Source organism: Amblyraja radiata, chromosome 4 (assembly GCF_010909765.2).
Source record: "Amblyraja radiata isolate CabotCenter1 chromosome 4, sAmbRad1.1.pri, whole genome shotgun sequence".
Lineage (NCBI taxonomy): Eukaryota > Metazoa > Chordata > Chondrichthyes > Rajiformes > Rajidae > Amblyraja > Amblyraja radiata.
Genome location: NC_045959.1, coordinates 55013627 through 55031515, shown reverse-complemented (window position 1 = coordinate 55031515; position 17889 = coordinate 55013627). Strand labels below are relative to the sequence as shown.

At 42.1% G+C, this 17889-nt stretch overlaps 1 protein-coding gene across 1 annotated transcript in view; it reads right to left on the bottom strand.

Moving 5' to 3' along the window:
- stk3 (serine/threonine kinase 3) overlaps nucleotides 1-17889 on the bottom strand; it is a 313612-nt gene that overhangs the window by 180778 nt on the left and 114945 nt on the right. The window contains exon 6 of the mRNA XM_033019460.1: nucleotides 15982-16149. Coding sequence (XP_032875351.1) covers nucleotides 15982-16149 — 168 coding nt within the window. The remainder of the gene's footprint in view (nucleotides 1-15981; nucleotides 16150-17889) is intronic.

Here is a 17889-nt window from a genome sequence, read left to right as displayed (position 1 = left end):
ATTACTGCATACAAGTGCACGCTCCATTTGTCTCATTGCAACTTCCCAATTCAAGAATAAACATTTCAAAATCAAAGCTATGAATGTAATTTAAAATATGATATTTTTATATCTTAAATTATATTTTATATTTTGAATTCTAATTCTAATAGAAAAGTCTTACAAGTAGCTATGTACAATCTTAAAATAAAATAGGTCGTGTTTTCACTATAATTTATTTTTAATTCTATACATGCACTTAGAGTAATCTTTCAATTAGTGTATAAATCCTTGTGCTTACTTTGCAGCATGATTAATCAAAATATAGGAAATTCATTCAAGTCAAATACATGGTTCACATTTCCTTTGCAACAGCTGATTGGCCAGAAAAGATGAGCCCATGCATTTAATTAGAATTCTATTCTGATGAAGAAAGGGAAATGAATGCTATCCCAATTAGCATTTTGTTAGAGTCATCAAATTGCAAATACCTGGGCCCTGAGCAGAATGCTACTTGATTACACAGCAACAAAAATGAGAAAACCACTTTATTGTGCGGAAACATAGTAGATTATAATCTGCCGTGTACATAAAGTGGGTATACATTGATATGAAAGGAAAATTGGATCATTGGTAGATTGTATTTAGTATTTTGTTTCCATGGATGTTTCTTTTGTCACAGTTTCCTGATCCATTCTTTTCCTCTTCCTTTTAAATGAATTTTAACTTCTCAGTACTCTGGTTATGGGACACACAGGTGATCAAATCTAACATTTTCTGCAACATACTTGGTAGAATTTCTTTAACTGAGCCAAGGAATTCATGCATTATTTGCACATTTTCCTTCTTGCGTTGAACAGAACTGATATGGGTCACAACACTATTTTAACAGTTCCAATTGAAGCCACAACTCAAGAATTAAGTAGTTGCCACCCTAGACATAATACTTCAAGATTCCTCAAACAAAAATGGTCAGACATGTCAAGGAAACTTATCTGCACACTCTGTGTGGCAGGCAAAGACTCCAATAAACTGACTTCTCTGCTCAATCCCTTCTCCCTGCAGGTATCTGAAGAACAGTCTATTGGAGTTTTTGAGACCTTTTTTGTTCATTGCCGTCATCCTTGGTTCTCAGATGCATGAAATTACATGATATGGATGTGGAAAGTTGCAAAGTGCCATTCACAAATATTCATCTTCAAAAATCTATCAATTCAGCCTTGAATAAACAAAAAAGTTAACTAACTTGATTTCTTCAAATTCAGTCAGAATGTTTGATCTCTTAACCTAAGAATTTAACTCCTTGTTCCAGACTCTAAACTCAAGGGAAACAATGCCTCATTTTTCACCATCAGTCTTTCAGAACCAACATACCAGAAAACATAGATCCACTCTGCTCAAGCTTTAAGTCTACTCATCCCACAGAATTTTTCAATACAATTAATCAATAATATTCCAATAAAATTACAGCAAGGCAGTAAGAAACTTGATGATCGAATGAAGATGAACAGCCCAGCACAGTGCAAGTTGTCAGATTTCCGCAGGGACATTGTGGGCTGAAAGGCCTGTTCCTGTGCTGTACCGTTTTATGTTATACATTTTTATGGAGGGAAAGCGGTCACACAGCCTTTCAGAAATTATCATGATAAATTAAAATAACTCATGGACCTGGAGGAATTGTTATACAAATCTTAAAGTAGTGCCTCTGGTTCATAAAGATACGGAAAAGCCAACAAAACAATATGGCTCAATTCTGGAAGGAGTTCTTTTTTTTTAATGTACAGAAGCATGATGAAACCAGATCACATGGAGTTTTATTAATAGTTTTAGACATAAAATAAAATGCAGTCAAAGCACTGGAAAAGGTGTCAGTGAAAGATACCCAGAGTGCAACGTTTGACTGGTTAGGAAAAGTTGAGCAGACAAGGTAATGTTTTGCAGAGTACAGAAGGCCAAGATATGACTGGAAAGTGGTCTTTAATATTATGAAAGGGTTAAATAATAAGGACCAATTTAATCCAGTAAAATTGGAAGAGAAACAATTTTATTTTTAAAACCTAGAAACTAAATTTGAGGCGCAATTTGGTATCACAGGGACAATAGTAACTTATTAAATTACTTAATGTTTATGGTATTGGAATAGAACACATGAGGGATGTTCACCACTACCAGCCAATATACCTGTGCACATCCCAAAGACATGTGGGTTTATAGCTAATCTAGCTTTCCCAATCCGCATATTTCTTTCCCATATTTGAAGTGGCTATTTTCCATCTTTCAACATGAAACTACGATAAATAATATACGATGAATGTAATAAATCTATTTGTTTTTATTGATTAATTGGCTTGAGGAAATGGAAATATTTTAATCAACATAACTATTTTCATTATAAATTCAATGTCTTCATCCATACCTGCAAATATCTAACCTTGCACAATGTAAATTACACCCCCAGAGAGGGACTGTAGTAATATTAACTGTAGTGGATAAACACTTGGATATTTCACTTAACGGTTCAGATTTCTGCCAAGGCAGTAAACACTGAAACAGTTCAAGAGTAAAGTTCTCAAAGAATGTTGCATCTGTTACATTACAAATTCTTGCCGCCAGCAGACTCAAAATTGCCAACTGGATCACACTGCAATGGTGGAAAAATCATCCGTTACTCAGATAAAAATCCTGCCAACAAACTTTTGGATTAGGCTACTCAAACAATAAAAATGTGAAATAGGGGACTATGGGACCCATTGCAGGAAGATCTCTTACAATATGTGCAACTCAAAATTCTGCTTAAATTACAAAGATTAGATTTTTTTTTAATTCATCCAAGATGTGATAAATAAAGCAGAAAAAGATTAAGGACAATCTAAAGAGAGGTGACAACCTTCAGCCGTACTGATGCCTGCTGTGTCAGGATGACCCTTTACGCTTGAGAATTGCACCAAGCAATTTTAGTCTATTTTAGACATAAATGCTTTTTTCTATACTTCCCCAGAATTTTCACAAGCCTTTTCTGTTGATGCAATCAAATTATTTCCATCCATTTCTTAAGATCATCTAGTTTTTGCTTCTGTACTTTACTGCAATTACTATAGATATATATTTATTTCAGAGACACAAGGAACTGCAAATGCTGGATTACAAAAAAAGACACAAAATGCTGGAGTAACTCAACAGATCAGGCAGCATCTCTGGAGAACATGGATAGATGATGCTTCGTGTCAGGATCTTTTTGGAAACATCAGGATTAAAAATCAAAGTCCATCAAAACCTATCCTTAGCCTATGATAAAGCCAAACCTCACACAATATTCGTCTGGTTCCATCAAGCTATCCATTGTAACTAGGAGGTGGTACCGACCTAGCTTTTCTAATTCCCTTTATAAATGCACCCCTCTCCTTCAATATTTCTCTCAGCTCTCAACGTTGAATAAAGTGTTTGTGTCATCAGGTTTTGCCTTGTCTCCTTCACTCTTCCATCCGTCGTGCACTGCTTTTTTCTTCTACCAAGAAGACATTTTCTCCGTGCCCACAAAATATCTTCCTTGAATGCTTCCCACTGTCCTGATACTGATTCACCTTAAAATGACATCATACAGTTCACTGTTTGTTCCGCTTTTCAAAAGGTTCACATTGCCGCTAAAACTGGTATTTATTGCCCCCGTCTCATTAAACTTAAAAACATGGTGCGGAGCCATATTCTTGAACTGCTGAAGCACTTCTGACTAGATACTGCACAATGTTAAAAAATATTTTTTTAAAGTTACCAAAATGCTTGAGTAACTCAGCGGTAGACAAAAATGCCAGAGAAACTCAGCGGATCAAGCAGCATCCGTGGAGAACATGAATAAGTAATGTTTCAGGTCAGGACCCTCCTTCAGACTTTTGAGTCTGAACAAACGTGGACAAACATTGTGATGGGTTGGTTAGTAAATTTGCAGACAACATAAAAATTGGTAGAGCTGCGTTCATTGAAAAGATACAGCAGAATATAGTTACAGATATAGGTGGAGATGGCAGATGGAGTTTGAGGTGTTGCACTTTGGGTGGTCAAATGTAAGGGAAAAGTATACAGTTAATGTCAGGACCCTTCAAAAGCATTGATAAACAGAGGGAACCTGAGGTCTAGGTCCACAGCTCTCTGAATGGAGCAAAACAAGTAAAGGGGCAAAGGTGGTATATTCGATGCTTACCTTCATCGATTGTAGCATTGCGTAAAGAGTAAGGAAGTTATTTTGCAGCCTTCTGTAACTTTGGTTAGGCAACATAAGGAGAATTATATGCAGTTCTGGTCACTTAATAGGAAGGACATGGTAGTTTTGTCGAGGATACTAAGATCTTGCCTGGATTACAGGGTATTTGCTGTAAGGAGGTTGGACAAACAAACGATTGCCAGACGACTCTCAGTGTCCCAGATAAGGATCTGCGATCACTCTTCACAATCGCTCCACTCTTTTTAAATATTGTATCTGTACACAGTGGACGGCTCAATTGTAATGATATATAGTCTTTCCGCTAACTGGACAACATGCAAAAAAAAGCTTTTCACTGTACCTCCGTACACGTGACAATGAACTAAACTAAACTTTTCTCTAGAGCTTCAGAAACTGAGGGGAGACCAGACAGGTTTATAAAATTATGAGAGGCAAAGATAGGGAAGGTAATCAAAACCTTTTTCCCCAGGGTGGAAATGCCAAGTATTAAAGAGCATAGGTTTTAGGTCAGAAGGGGAAAGTTTACAGAAAATGCAAGAGGCAAATTATTTTAAAAACAGAGTGGTGGAACAGATACAATTGTGGTATTTAAGAGGCTTTTGGATAGACACATAAATATGTAGCAAGTGGACGGATATTGATCATATGCGAGCAAAATCAATTAGTTTAATTTGATATCATGTTTGGCGCAGAAAACTTGGGCTGAAGAGTTTGTTCCTGTGCTGCACAGTTCTATGTTCCATGTGATTTAGAAATTAGCCTCCTCGGGATGATTTTCCCATGCTGGGGTTCAACATTAACCAGTCGGACCAGTCCCATAAATATTGTGGCAACAATAGCAGGTCAGAAACTTGGTCTCCTGTGACCTTATGATATTGTTGTCATTATCGGGTCATTACCACAAACTATTAACTTTTTTGGCATCATGATGGCACCTGCTTCCTATTCCAGATTACTTCAGTAACCAAATTTAAATTTCCCAGAGAAGATGGTGAGTTTCAAACCTAGCCTTCCAGATTATAATCCAGATCTCTGGATTAATTACGTAGATATTACAAAATACAAAGCAATGTCTGATAATGATGAGAAGCTAACCTTGTTTTTTTCTGTATTTGCTATTTCCTGTCTTGTGAAACATTTATAGATAATAGTTCAACACAAGGATAAGTATCCAAACTCTGGAAAAGCAAACTGACAATTCAGTTCCTTTGTGAATATGCCAACAGGCCCAGAGCAAAATAGATCATAAGACAAATCCAATATGCATTCCACTGTTACACATCAATCAATCAATCAACCTTTATTGTCATCTTGCAAGCAACAGTTGTACAGTGCAAAATGAAAAGACGTTTCCCAGGGAATACCGGAGCATCGCACATGAAATTTAAAACATTTCACACATAATAACACTAAAAACAATCCAGTCCCTGATGGAACAGTATAAATAGTTAAAAGTTCTACATTAAAACATTATAGCATTAAAGACTACAAATCTTCAATTAGCTTCAGGGACAGCATGAAATTTAGCTTGTGCTTTCTGGCTTGCCCACACCAACTGTGTCTCCCAATAATGGCAAAATGAAGAAAATAATTTTTCAAGTTTTCTCATGAAGGCAGATCACGTAACATTAAATAGAAAAAAAGACAGCAACATCATTTTTTTTTCATTTTTAACCATAGCAACTATGTTGAAACTTATGTAGCAACTATTATTTCTCGGATGAAACACACAAAGTGCTGGAGTAACTCAGAGTTCCTCGGCCCGAAACATCACCTGTCAATTCCCTCCAGAGATGCTGCCTGACCCGCTGAGTTACTCCGACAATGTTTCACTCGAGATTCCAGCAACAGCAGTTTCTTGTGCCTTCATTTTTGGGATACCGGTTCCACAAAGTTGTCGTTGGCATACAAACTTTTCATGCTCAACGATCCAAGTTTAATATCTAACATTTAATCACTTAGAATTCCAGGCAACCCCAGCATTACAGAGGGACACGATCCTAGAGTACAGTCCGGATTGCAATTTTTCATAATGTAAAGTTTCATCATCTGCACATGCATCATGAAATAACTGAAAAAAGACATTTTGTTTTTATTCATTTACTTTTTTCACATAAATTCCATGAGAGCAAATTTTTAAATCCCAAGTTCTTTGTGTCATTATTTGTGAATTCTGTAAGAATGTTTCTTTGTTACCCAAACAACTGTAATGCAAGGGGGAGGTGGAGGTCGGTTTCATAAATGTCTAATTTTTATGTTTACATCAGTTTCCCAGCCATGCAAATTAAAAGTTAACCTCAAGCATATTAATAATAACATTTCTTCAACACTTTTCCTTTCCAGTTTCTTTGTACTGAATTAATTTCCAAAAATATGGTTTTTGCTTTGTAACCATTTTTCCCCTTGACTTTTGCTTTTGATTCCAACTAATATAAGAGATTGGACCTAATTTCTGTGCATTTGTCAGCAGTGCTAATTTGTTTATATTATCTACACATTTGTTGGACGATCACTCAACACGCTGTCTTCAAAACTCCTATATTTAGTTTCCACTTATGTCTTTTAGCTTGGACACTCGTTTATCTACGCTATGAGCTGCTATCATCTTATACATCATAAATGTAGTTAAATGTATTTTTTAATAGTGTTTTTGACTGTGTATATGTGGGGGGCGGGGGGGGGGGTAAGGGGGAAACTTTGTAAAAATCCCTTCCCTGTACGGGAGACCCGACCTTTTCCCTGTCGGGTCTCCGTTGTCGTTGGGGCCTAGCACCGGGGAGCGGCCTCCAGCCTGAACGACCTGGAGGCTCCAGTCACGGAGCTGCGGAGCTGCGGTCCTACTTACCATCGTGGGGCTGGCCGGCATCGAAGCGTGGGGAGCGGTGGTGACTCGCTGCTGCGGCCCGACTCTGTAGCTCGGAGGCTCCAGCTGCAGCCGCAGGTCTGGTGGACTGGGACATCGGGAGCTCGCGGGTCCGGGTGGAGAGACCGCTTACTGGAGCTCCCGCAATGCGACTTCTCTAGCCCGTGTCGCGGGGTTGGAACGATCCGGAGCGGGGCCGTACATCGCCCGGCGCGGCTTCATGGCCGTGGGACATTCCAGCACCCGCTGGGGGCTCCAACTTCGTGACATTTAGACCGGGAGCGGGGCCGTACATCGCCCCGCGCGGCCTAAAAATGGCCATGGAACTTATCATCGCCCGCCTGGGGCTTCGACATCGGGAGAGAAATGAGAACAGGGGAGAGAAAAGAATTGCCTGTCATCACAGTGGGTTCACTGTGATGGATGTTTTTGTAAATTGAATTGTGTGTATGTCTGTAGGAAATTGTCTTTGCTTGTATGGCTGTGGAAACGGAGTTTCGTTTGAACCTCATTGAGGTTCAAATGACATGTAATAAATATTGATTGATATTGATATTGATTAAAAAAAAAAAATGCTGGAGTATTACTAAAACTAAGATCTTGACCACTTTCTGACTTTCTGTTTCATGATTTCTGAAAGACGCTGCCACTTACGGCCGTCATTTTTGGCCACCTCGCTCAGAGTCCACCTCCGACGGATTGGACCGGAGGATTTTTCCCATCGATGAAAAAGCAGAGGGGGAGGGAATATAAAACCCGGAAGTGTCGTGCCTCACTCAGTCTCTGCGAGATGGAGGAAGTGAGAGGGTCACGGCTCTCTGAGCTGCGAATAACACTGAACGCACGTCTACTCGACGGTGAGTCCCCGCGATGTGGTTGTAAAACGTTTGCCAAATTGTTTGTCTTGGCTTTTAAAAAATATTTTCAGAAAATGTATTGATTGTAAAGTGTTTGCCGAATTGTTTGTCTCGGCTTTTTAAAAAATGTTTTCAGAAAATGTATTGGTTGTAAAATGTTTGCCAAATTGTTTGTCTTGGCTTTTAAAAAAATGTTTTCAGAAAATGTATTGGTTGTAAAGTGTTTGCCAAATTGTTTGTCTTGGCTTTTAAAATGGTTGCAAGAGTTTTTGGAAGGATAAAGCGTGAATAAACATTTTATTAGATCAGGACTGTGTTTAATTGCAAAATTGGCGCTCATTCCGTGACTTCCGTGGTAAAATGGCGCCGATGACATCATTTCCGGTTGGCGGCAAGCTGGCGTCAAGTGCGTTAGTTACGGTTCGTGGCAAGAAGTGAGAGGGTGATGTCAAGATGGCGCTGAGTGCAGAAGACGCCGTTGAATAATTCAAGAGAGCTTACTGCTCTGTCTATGGTGAGTGTGTTTGTTGGACGTTATTTAAAGCACGTTTTTGCTTCAGCAGCATCAGCCTCTACAGGAGGCTTTAAACGTTTGAATCATTCGGTTTACACACTGTATGTTCACCACGTTCTGAAGTTACTTGGCATTTTAGTATTGGTTGTGAGTGTGTGTGAGTGAGTGTGTGTGTCTGTGTGTGTATGAGAGTCTGTGTGTGAGTGTGTGTGGGAGTCTGTGTGTGTGTATGAGTCTGTGAGTGTGTGTGTATGAGTCTGTGAGTGTGTGTGTGAGTCTGTGAGTGATTGTGTGTGTGTGTCTGTGTGTGTGTGTGTGTGTGTGTGTGTGTGTGTGTGTGTGTGTGTGTGTGTGTGTGTGTGTGTGTGTGTGTGTGTGTGTGTGTGTGTGTATATATGTCTGTGTCTGAGTGTGTGTGAGAGTGTGTGTCTGAGAGTCTGTGTGTGTGTGTATAGGGGGGTTGCACATTAGGTCACCGGGTCAAAGGGCTTGACGCATGGAGCCGCTCAATCCATCTGGAGGACATCGCAGCTTCCGGTATATGTTGTTAATACACGAAACGCGTACTTTCCTACCTGTTAAAGCGCCAAAATGGTGAATTTTTGCGCTGTAAATAATTGTGGAAGTCGGAGTAACCGTGAGAGACATCTATCCTACTTCAGAATTCCAAGAGTGAAGAGAAATGAAGGTAAAGAGAAGCGAGAGATGAAGGGACAACAACAGCTAAAGTGCTTGGCGAACAATGGCCATGCAGATATCGAGATAGAAAATATTGGGAATTATCGCATTTGCTCACTGCATTTCATCAACAGCAGGGCCGGCCTTAAGCCGATTGGACCGATTGCTCCCAATTGGGCCCCGGAGCTAAGGGGGCCCCGCGCTAGAGTAATCTAAAGAACCGAGAGCTCCGCTCTAGGATCAATTGGAGCAAAGATCTTATTGCTCGCAAGATGGTCCACTCCTGCGAAATACAATGGACTGACGTGTAATACGCACCGGAGCGTAACTTCTTGCAGCGTTGCGTGGGAACAGTTTATGTGTTTTAAATGTTTTAAATGTTTTTTACAATTTTCTTTTTAAACGGCACATACCTTGTACAGGGAGGAACTGCAGATGCTGGTTTAAACCGAAGACAGACACAGAAGGCTGGAGTAAATCAGCGGATCAGGCAGCATCTCTGGAGAGGACCAGGTGATATTTCGGGTCGACTTTTTCAATAGCTGCCATGAAGGGAGAAGCGCCGGCACCAAGAGCGAGCGAACGAGCAGACACACGGACGAAAGCAACGATCATAGAGCGGCATAGGTGGACATTTCGGGTCGAGACCCTTCTTCAGACTGACATTCAAGGGAAAGGGAAATGGGAGATATAGGCATATCTTCCATTCATTTGTCCATAGTACCGTCCATATCTCTTGCTCCTCTTTCCCCTGACTCAGTCTGAAGAAGGGTCTCGATCCGAAATGTCACCTATGCCGCTCTATGATCTTTGCTTTCGTCCGTCTGTCCACACGTTTGCTCGCTCGTGGTGCCGGCGCTTCTCCCCTCAGACTCCGCCAAACACACACACACAGCATGTCCGGCAGATCGGTGTGGGCCGAGACCACGAGCAGCTATGAGGAGCAGAGCGAAGGATGACATCAAACGGGTCATGGCAGCTATCGAAAAAGTACGGAAATGGTAAGGGGGAAATAAAAAAACCCGAAGGAAATAGATGTTTAACAAAATAAAGTGGGGCCGGCGATCGCTCCGTGTCCGTGTCCGTGTCGGAGGGAATGTGGGGGGGGGGGGGGGAGGAGTTCCTCTTTCCCATGACGCCCAACCCGCTGCATTTTTATCTATCCTTTAATCTCTCAGCTTTGCTTTGGAGTAATCTACTCTCGGCTCGGGTAGATCTACCCCGGGTGGAGGGGGGAGAGAGAGTAGAGGGGTAGAGGGGGAAGAAAGGGGTAGACGGTGAGGGGGGTGTGAGGGGGAATGGAGAAGAGGGAGCTGCCCTCACGGTCCCGGGGCAGCGTCCCGCCCCTCCAGTCGCCGTGCTTCACGCACAAAGCCCCGGCTCCCCCCCTCTCTCTCCCCGGGAAGACGCAGTGAATAATACAGGAAGGGCCGGGCCGGGGGTTGGAGCAACGTTTACAAACCTCGGCATCAGCTCACGCCCGGACCCCGGCATCCGTTCCCGCCGCCGGCCCTCTCCCTCCCTTCTCCCCTTCCCTCCATCTATCCTCTCTCATTTCCCTTCTCTCCTTCCCTCCCTCCCTTCTTTCTCTCTTTCCCTCCCTCCCTTCTTTCTCTACTTCCTTCACTCCCTTCTCTCCTCCCTCCATGTCCAGTGGGCGGCGCGACTCACGTCGCAGTGGCCTCTGCAGTCCGTCTGTCTTTTTATTACTTTTTGTCTTGTTTCAATGTAGTTTTTATTTTTTTTGACGGGGTATGTGTGTGTGGGGGGCGGGGGTGGGGAAACTTTTAAAATCTTTCCCCTGCACGGAGAACCCGACCTTTTCCTTGTCGGGTCTCCGTTGTCGTTGGGGCTGAGCAACGTGGAGCGGCCTCCAGCAGGAACGACCTAGGGCTCCAGTCGCGGAGCCTGCGGACCTACTCACCATCGTAGAGCTGGCCGAATTCGGAGCGGGTGGAGCTGTGGTGGCGCGCTGCTGCGACCCGACCCCGGTGATTCGGAGGCTTACCGCAGGTCTGATAGACAGTAACACCGGGAGCCCGCGGGTCCCTGCTGGGAGACCGCTTTTCGGGGCTTCCGCAACGGCGACTTAACCCGCCCGAGTTGCGGGGTTGAAGAGTACCTGGAGCGGGGCCTTACATAATCGCCCGGCGCGGCTTGGAATGGCTGCGGGACTTTGCTAGCGCCCGCCGGGGGCTCCAACACCAAGACCCGGAGCGTGGCCTTGCACCACCCGGCGCGGCGTTAATGGCCGCGGGACAATTACCATCGCCCGCCGGGGGCTTTGACTCTGACATCGGGAGGGGAATGGGGAGTGCAGGGGAGGGATAAGTTTTTGCCTTCCATCACAGCGAGGAGGAGATGCGCTGTGATGGATGTTTGTGTAAATTGTGTTGTGTCTTGGTTCTTTCTTGTGTGCATGACTGCAGAAACAACATTTCATCTGAACCTCAATGAGGTTCAAATGACAAATAAAATTGTATTGTATTGTATTGTATTGTATTCTCTCCCTCCCTCCCTCCCTCCCTCCCTCCCTTCTCTCCTTCCCACCCACACACACACATAACGCACAGACAACGAACCCACACACAACTAACACACACACACACACACACACAACTAAGTTAGGATGGGGTAGAAGCCCAAAGGGTAGGATGGGACTGAACCCCAAAATGTAATGCCTGGACTGGTTTTTCGCCAATAATTATTGATTTTCCAGGCTCTAGTTAATTTAAAAAAATACTTTTTCATTTCAGTCACTAAAACAAGTGGTATTGTAACTGTGTACTTTTCAGAGGTGATCCACACATTTTGTTTGTTACTTGTAGGCTTACATGTATGCAATTTTATATTAAAATGTAGCTCAGATCTGTTTGGTCCATTAACTCGCAGGCACTTTTTAAGCGCATATTTTGATTACTTTCCATTCTACCATAGAGATATAAAGTCTATAATGGACTTTATTTGCATTTCTATGATTCTACAGACCTTGACTGGGAACCTGGGGCTCACCAAAATTGTTCCCAATTGGGCCCCGCACCTCCTAAGACCGCCTGATCAGAAGGAGACATATTATTCTGATTCCTTGGTATCTAAAAGTTCAGAAGAGATAAATCTGGCTGTAAAATTTTAAAATCGCCCATGGTTCTGAAGTGAGATTTTACATGCAAAAAGAAAACGCTTCTGAAGCTAAATTTATCATGAACAAAATCTGTGGTGTGTGGAAAAGTAAGTTTTCTATCATTATGCTATTGAGATGTATATTTTGGCAAATAATAAAATGTCCTGACAGCTTAAACACCCACTCCCTTTCAATAGGATATTGTCAATTTGCTGAGGTTGATTATGTCCAATTAACAGCTAACAATTATGCAATTCCTTGGCTTTCATCTGAGTAAAATGTAATTCAAAACCCATGTATTTTTTTAATGATAAATTTAGCTTCAGAGACGTTTGTTTTTTATGTAAAAACCCACTTGAGAACCATGGGCGATTTTAAAATTTTACAGTCAGATTTATCACTTCTGAAACTCTTTAGATGCCAGAATCAAGAAAAAACACAAATAATGCCTTACTGTTGATGAAATGCAGTGAGCAAACGCGATAATTCCCAATAATTTCAATCTCGATATCTGCACGGCCAATGTTCGCCAAGCACTTTGGCTGTTGTTGTCCCTTCAGCTCTCGCTTCTATCTACTGTCATTTCTCCTCACTTTTGGAATTCTGAAGTAGGATAAATGTCTCTCACGCTTATCCCGATTTCCATAATTATTTACAGCGCAAAAATTGACCATTTCAGCGGGTTTTAACGGGCCCGCTACGCTGGAAACAATGGTCAGTGCTTACCTGCAGTTCATCGCGTGTACTCCAGTTGGTGTAGCGTAGCAACAGTATGGGTCACGGGTCGTGACCCGACTGCCATGCAACCTCCCTATATGTGTGTGTGTGTGAGAGTCTGTGTGTGTCTGTGTGTGTGTGTGTGTGTCTGTGTGTGTGAGTCTGTGTGTGAGTCTGTGTGTGAGTCTGTGTGTGTGTGTCTGTATGAGTGAGTGTGTGTGTGTGTGTGTGTCTGTGTATGTGTCTGAGTGTGTGTGTGTGTGTGTGAGAGAGTCTGTGTGTGTGTGTCTGTGTGTGTATGTGTCTGTGTGTGTATGTCTCTGAGTCTGTGTGTGTGTGTGTGTGTGTGTGTGTGTGTGTGTGTGTGTGTGTGTGTGTGTGTGTGAGTCTCTTTGTGTGTGTCTGAGAGTCTGTATGTGTCTGAGAGTCTGTGTGTGTGTGTGTCTGAGAGTCTGTGTCTGTATGTGTGTGTGTCTATGTGTGTGTGTGTGTCTGTGAGTCTGTGTGTGTATGTTTGAGTGTGTGTGTGTGAGAGTCTGTGTGTGTGTGTGAATCTGTGTGTGTGTGTCTGTGTGTGTGTGAATCTGTGTGCATGAGTCTGTGTGTGTGTGTGTGTGTGTGTGTGTGTGTGTGTGTGTGTGTGTGTGTGTCTGTGTGTGTGTGTGTGTGTGTGTGTGTGTGTGTGTGTGTGTGTGTGTGTGTGTGTGTGTGTGTGTGTGTGTGAGAGGATGTGTGTGTGTGAGTGTCTGTGTGTGTGAGTGTCTGTGAGGTGGAGGGTGTGTGTGTGATCAACAAATAACAAATAGTACAAATAGTATAGTCTTTCGTAGTTCAGAGCTTATTCGTTATGTTTAATAGCCTGATGGCTGTCAGGAAGAAGCTGTTCCTCAATGTGGATGTTACAGTTTTCGATTACAAAAGTCGGACGTGACTCCAGAAGTCGGGCATAAGTCAGTCAGTCCACAAGCCGCGATTCAGTCTGTCAGTCTAGAGGCCGTGAGTCAGTCAGTCCAGAGACCATGAGTTAGTCCCAAGGCAGTGAGTGAGTCCAGAGGCCATGAGTAGGTCGCTCACCCCCCCCCCCCCCCCACAACCCCACCCACTGACATCCCCCACCACAAGACGTTGCCCTCCAAGACGCTATAGGATGCTCCCACTCCTGAAGCCGCCCCCATCCCCCGCTGCAGGACACCCCCCTCCCTCATCAGCCCCCGCCTGAAGCCGTCCCCCTCCCTCGGCTGCTGGACGTTTGCCACCCCCCACCCCACCCCGACAGCACACGCCTCAAAAAAATGTTTTGCACAATTTCTTCAATGAGTCCAGAGGATTGAGAATTACAACAAAACAATGGAATTCTTTAATTTGCCACAACCAAGAAATGGAAGGATGCACCTTGATGACAATCCAGAATTGCTGCAGGAATTGCAATACGGTAGAACTGAACAACAGCAATTTGTTGAGGAGAATGTCCTCTGCTGAATGCTGAGCAGAGAGCAGTGCATGCACTCAATTTAACAGAAGGTGAAGACATTCCCCTTCAACAGACCCAATTCCCCATTCAATCAAGTTTTGCTATGACGATCCATAAAGCACAAGGACAAACAATGCAGAAGGTGTTGATCTACCTCGACAAACCGGTATTTCAGCATGGAAAACTATATGTGTCTCTTAGCCGAGGAAAGATGAAGGGAAATGTCAAAGTTTTCCTGAAGGATGGAACATCGACCAAGAATGTTGTCATTAAAAGCATGCTTCGTTGAATGATGACTTCTGAGATAAATTCTCAGATTTTCTTTGTTAAAATTTGACCGCTCAATCTCAATTTAAATTGTCTCTTTTTTTTATCAACAGCAAAGAGACATAAAGACACAGTGAGCAGCAACAAGAGACACAACAAGAAATAACTTAATAATTCTTATCTTTAACATTTAAATTGTTCTTATATTTTAAGTCATTCACATTTTCAACTTTAATAAACCTTTTTTCCACTTTTCATGCCTGCGTGTTCTTCATCACAATGGGAACCTAACAGGCAGGAATGGATGCTCTGTGGGAGAGCCACTAAGGTTGTGGGGAGATGGACTGAATGCGTGGGGGGGTGAAGGGAGGAGGGGTGACTGAGTGAACCGCAGCGTACCAGGTGTGAGTGACTGCACTGCCAGCCCACCAGCCGTGAGTAAGTGAACTGCTAGCCCACCAGCTGTCAGTGACTGAACTGCCAGCCCACGCCGTGAGTGACTGCACTGCCAGCCCACGAGCCGTGAGTAAGTGAACTGCCAGCCCACCAGATGTAAATGACTGAAGTGCCAGCCCACCAGCCGTGAGTGACTGCACTGCCGGCACACCAGCCGTGAGTAAGTGAACTGCCAGCCCACCAGTTGTGACTGAACTGCCAGCCCAAGAATCCATTCGGCCCACAATGGCCACACTAGCCCTCTGGAAACCAGTCCCTTTGGCCCACAACACCCATACTAGCGCAACAGAAAGCCCCCCCCCCTCCCCCCCCCCCCCCCCCCCACTGGCCAGCAATATTGGAATTGGTGGAGAGGTGGAATATTGCGTTGGGTGACCAGCCCTCCCGTGTGATGCAGGGACCCAACGGGTCCCACTTGGTCTAGTTCCTTTCAGAAATCAACTTCAATGCTCCATAGATTTTGTAGTTAATTAAAAAAATTACAGTAATAGTCCTTCCCAATTAACGACAGTTGATTATAATTGAAAGTTATTGATCCCACTGTAGTCATAAATTTTCCAACGTAATGCATACAATGAAACCCAAATAAAATTGAATATTTATTTGTAATGTGCACGGAACTAAATTGGCTGTGAACTACTTGCTGCAGCTTTACAAGTACATTTGGAACAACAACAACAACAACAAATAAATAAATATACAATAAATTGTCAGTTATTCGAAACCAGTCTCCTGAAAAAATGGCATCATATGTTCCATAATCACAGCAATTAGTTTACAATACTGATGCTGTCCACAATTACATTTGTACCTGTCAAAATGCATTATACATCATCGCTTACCCTCATTGGATGGATGTCTGCATAGGGTGGTTTGCCTTCTGCCATTTCAATTGCAGTGATTCCTAAAGACCAGATATCTGCAACACAATTGTAGCCTATTTCTTGGATCACTTCTGGGGCCATCCAAAATGGTGTTCCTATCACTGTGTTGCGTTTTGCCATTGTATCCTGTGAAACACATTTGATTTAATATCACTAACTAGCAAAGAAATGTTAAAAATTGAGTGAAATTTTAAACCCTCGTTCCTCAAGATAGTTGCCAAAATGTTAATGAATGTTCAAACCTTCTTTTCTAATATGCTCAATGAGCAGAATGGCTTCCATTAATGTTTATGGGAAAATGGAAAAAAGACTTAGTATGAAGTACTTATAGGTACAAAACGATATGTTGAAGTCACACACAATTTGGCTTCTTTCGTGTATATTAATTTATGCTACTACATAAAAGAAAATATTAATTCATTTTGTCCATTGATGAAAATCCAAAAGGGATTGAACAATGGTTTTGCAACTCTGGTGGTACACTAGCATCTCCCCTTGAGAGCTGATGAAAATTATCATTTCAACTGCTTCCGCAGAGCTTCAGCCAGTATCCCATTTGAGTTATGGGGAGGGGGTGGCTGAAATTTCAGCTGCATATGTTTCTTATTCAGATGAGCCATTATATGTTAGAGCTAACAGAGATCCAATTGCAGTGTAACTAGAGTGAAAACAAATAACATGATTTTTTTTAAACAAAGCACAAATAACTTAGAGTTTGCATAACTTTCCCAGAGTTGAATAAAGAATTATTTTATTTTGGAAATGTGATCCTAATAAAATTGAATAGGAGAATCTTAAGGCTAAAGTCTTGCAGGGACCAAATAAGTATTCGGCATTAAATGCTACTTGTAAGAATGTACTGCAAGATAGTAATGTCATTTGAAAATATGAAAAAAAATTTAAGATGCAAGAAAGAAAATATGTTATCAGAGAATGTTAAAATATGTTATTCCTTTACGGAACGGGTTCCCAACCTTTTTCGTCCCATTTACCCCAGGCAACTTTAATAGCACATAACAATGTTATTTCACGTATTTATGAACAACTAATGATGAACAGTCACCAGTATACCAGAACCAAACACAGTCAGTCAATGAGAAAAAATATGTACAAATCCAGAATCAACAAATTTACCCCCTGGGTAAGCAAAATTTACCTCCGGGGGTAAATTTACCCCAGATTGGGGACCCTTGCCCTACAGCTTCTGTATTCATGCATTATTTCCACATGGGACTCATTCATCCTGTGCAGATTTTATATTGACTGGGTTATGTTTATGTGGATTATGAATCCGACATTGTCTGAACCACTAGTAACTTGTTAGATAATATTTGATAGACCCATTCTGAATATTGGTAGATTTGTAGTAAGCAAGCTCATTGACCTAAAAAGCAGTTAAAAAGAAATAATCTTGAGCTGCATGTTTCAAGAAGTAATAAAATGAGTAGTAATATATATTGAACGGTTACATTATTATTAATAGACAGAAATATAGTTAAACATACCAAGAACCCAACAGTACAACTAAACCTGAACAACTCTTTCCTATGGCTCTGCTTCAGAACAACTTAGATGCAGGCTTCTGCAGCTTGATAGCAAAGCGAATCATTTTTAAATACAGCTCTTTTAAAAAGATTCTTGTTTCAAAACAAGTGGACCTACATTATTCTTGATTACATGGCAGAACAATATACTCAGTATATTCTGGCGTCCAACCTTATTCACATTAGCACCTCTCAATTTCCCTTCCAGTTCTCTCTGATCGTAATAAGGTGGTAAGCTATTGTATATTACTGATCATTTTGCTGCTTCCGAAAACAAGCAGTTCAGTTCACTTCCTCCGAGCTGCTTTTCATGTCAATTAGT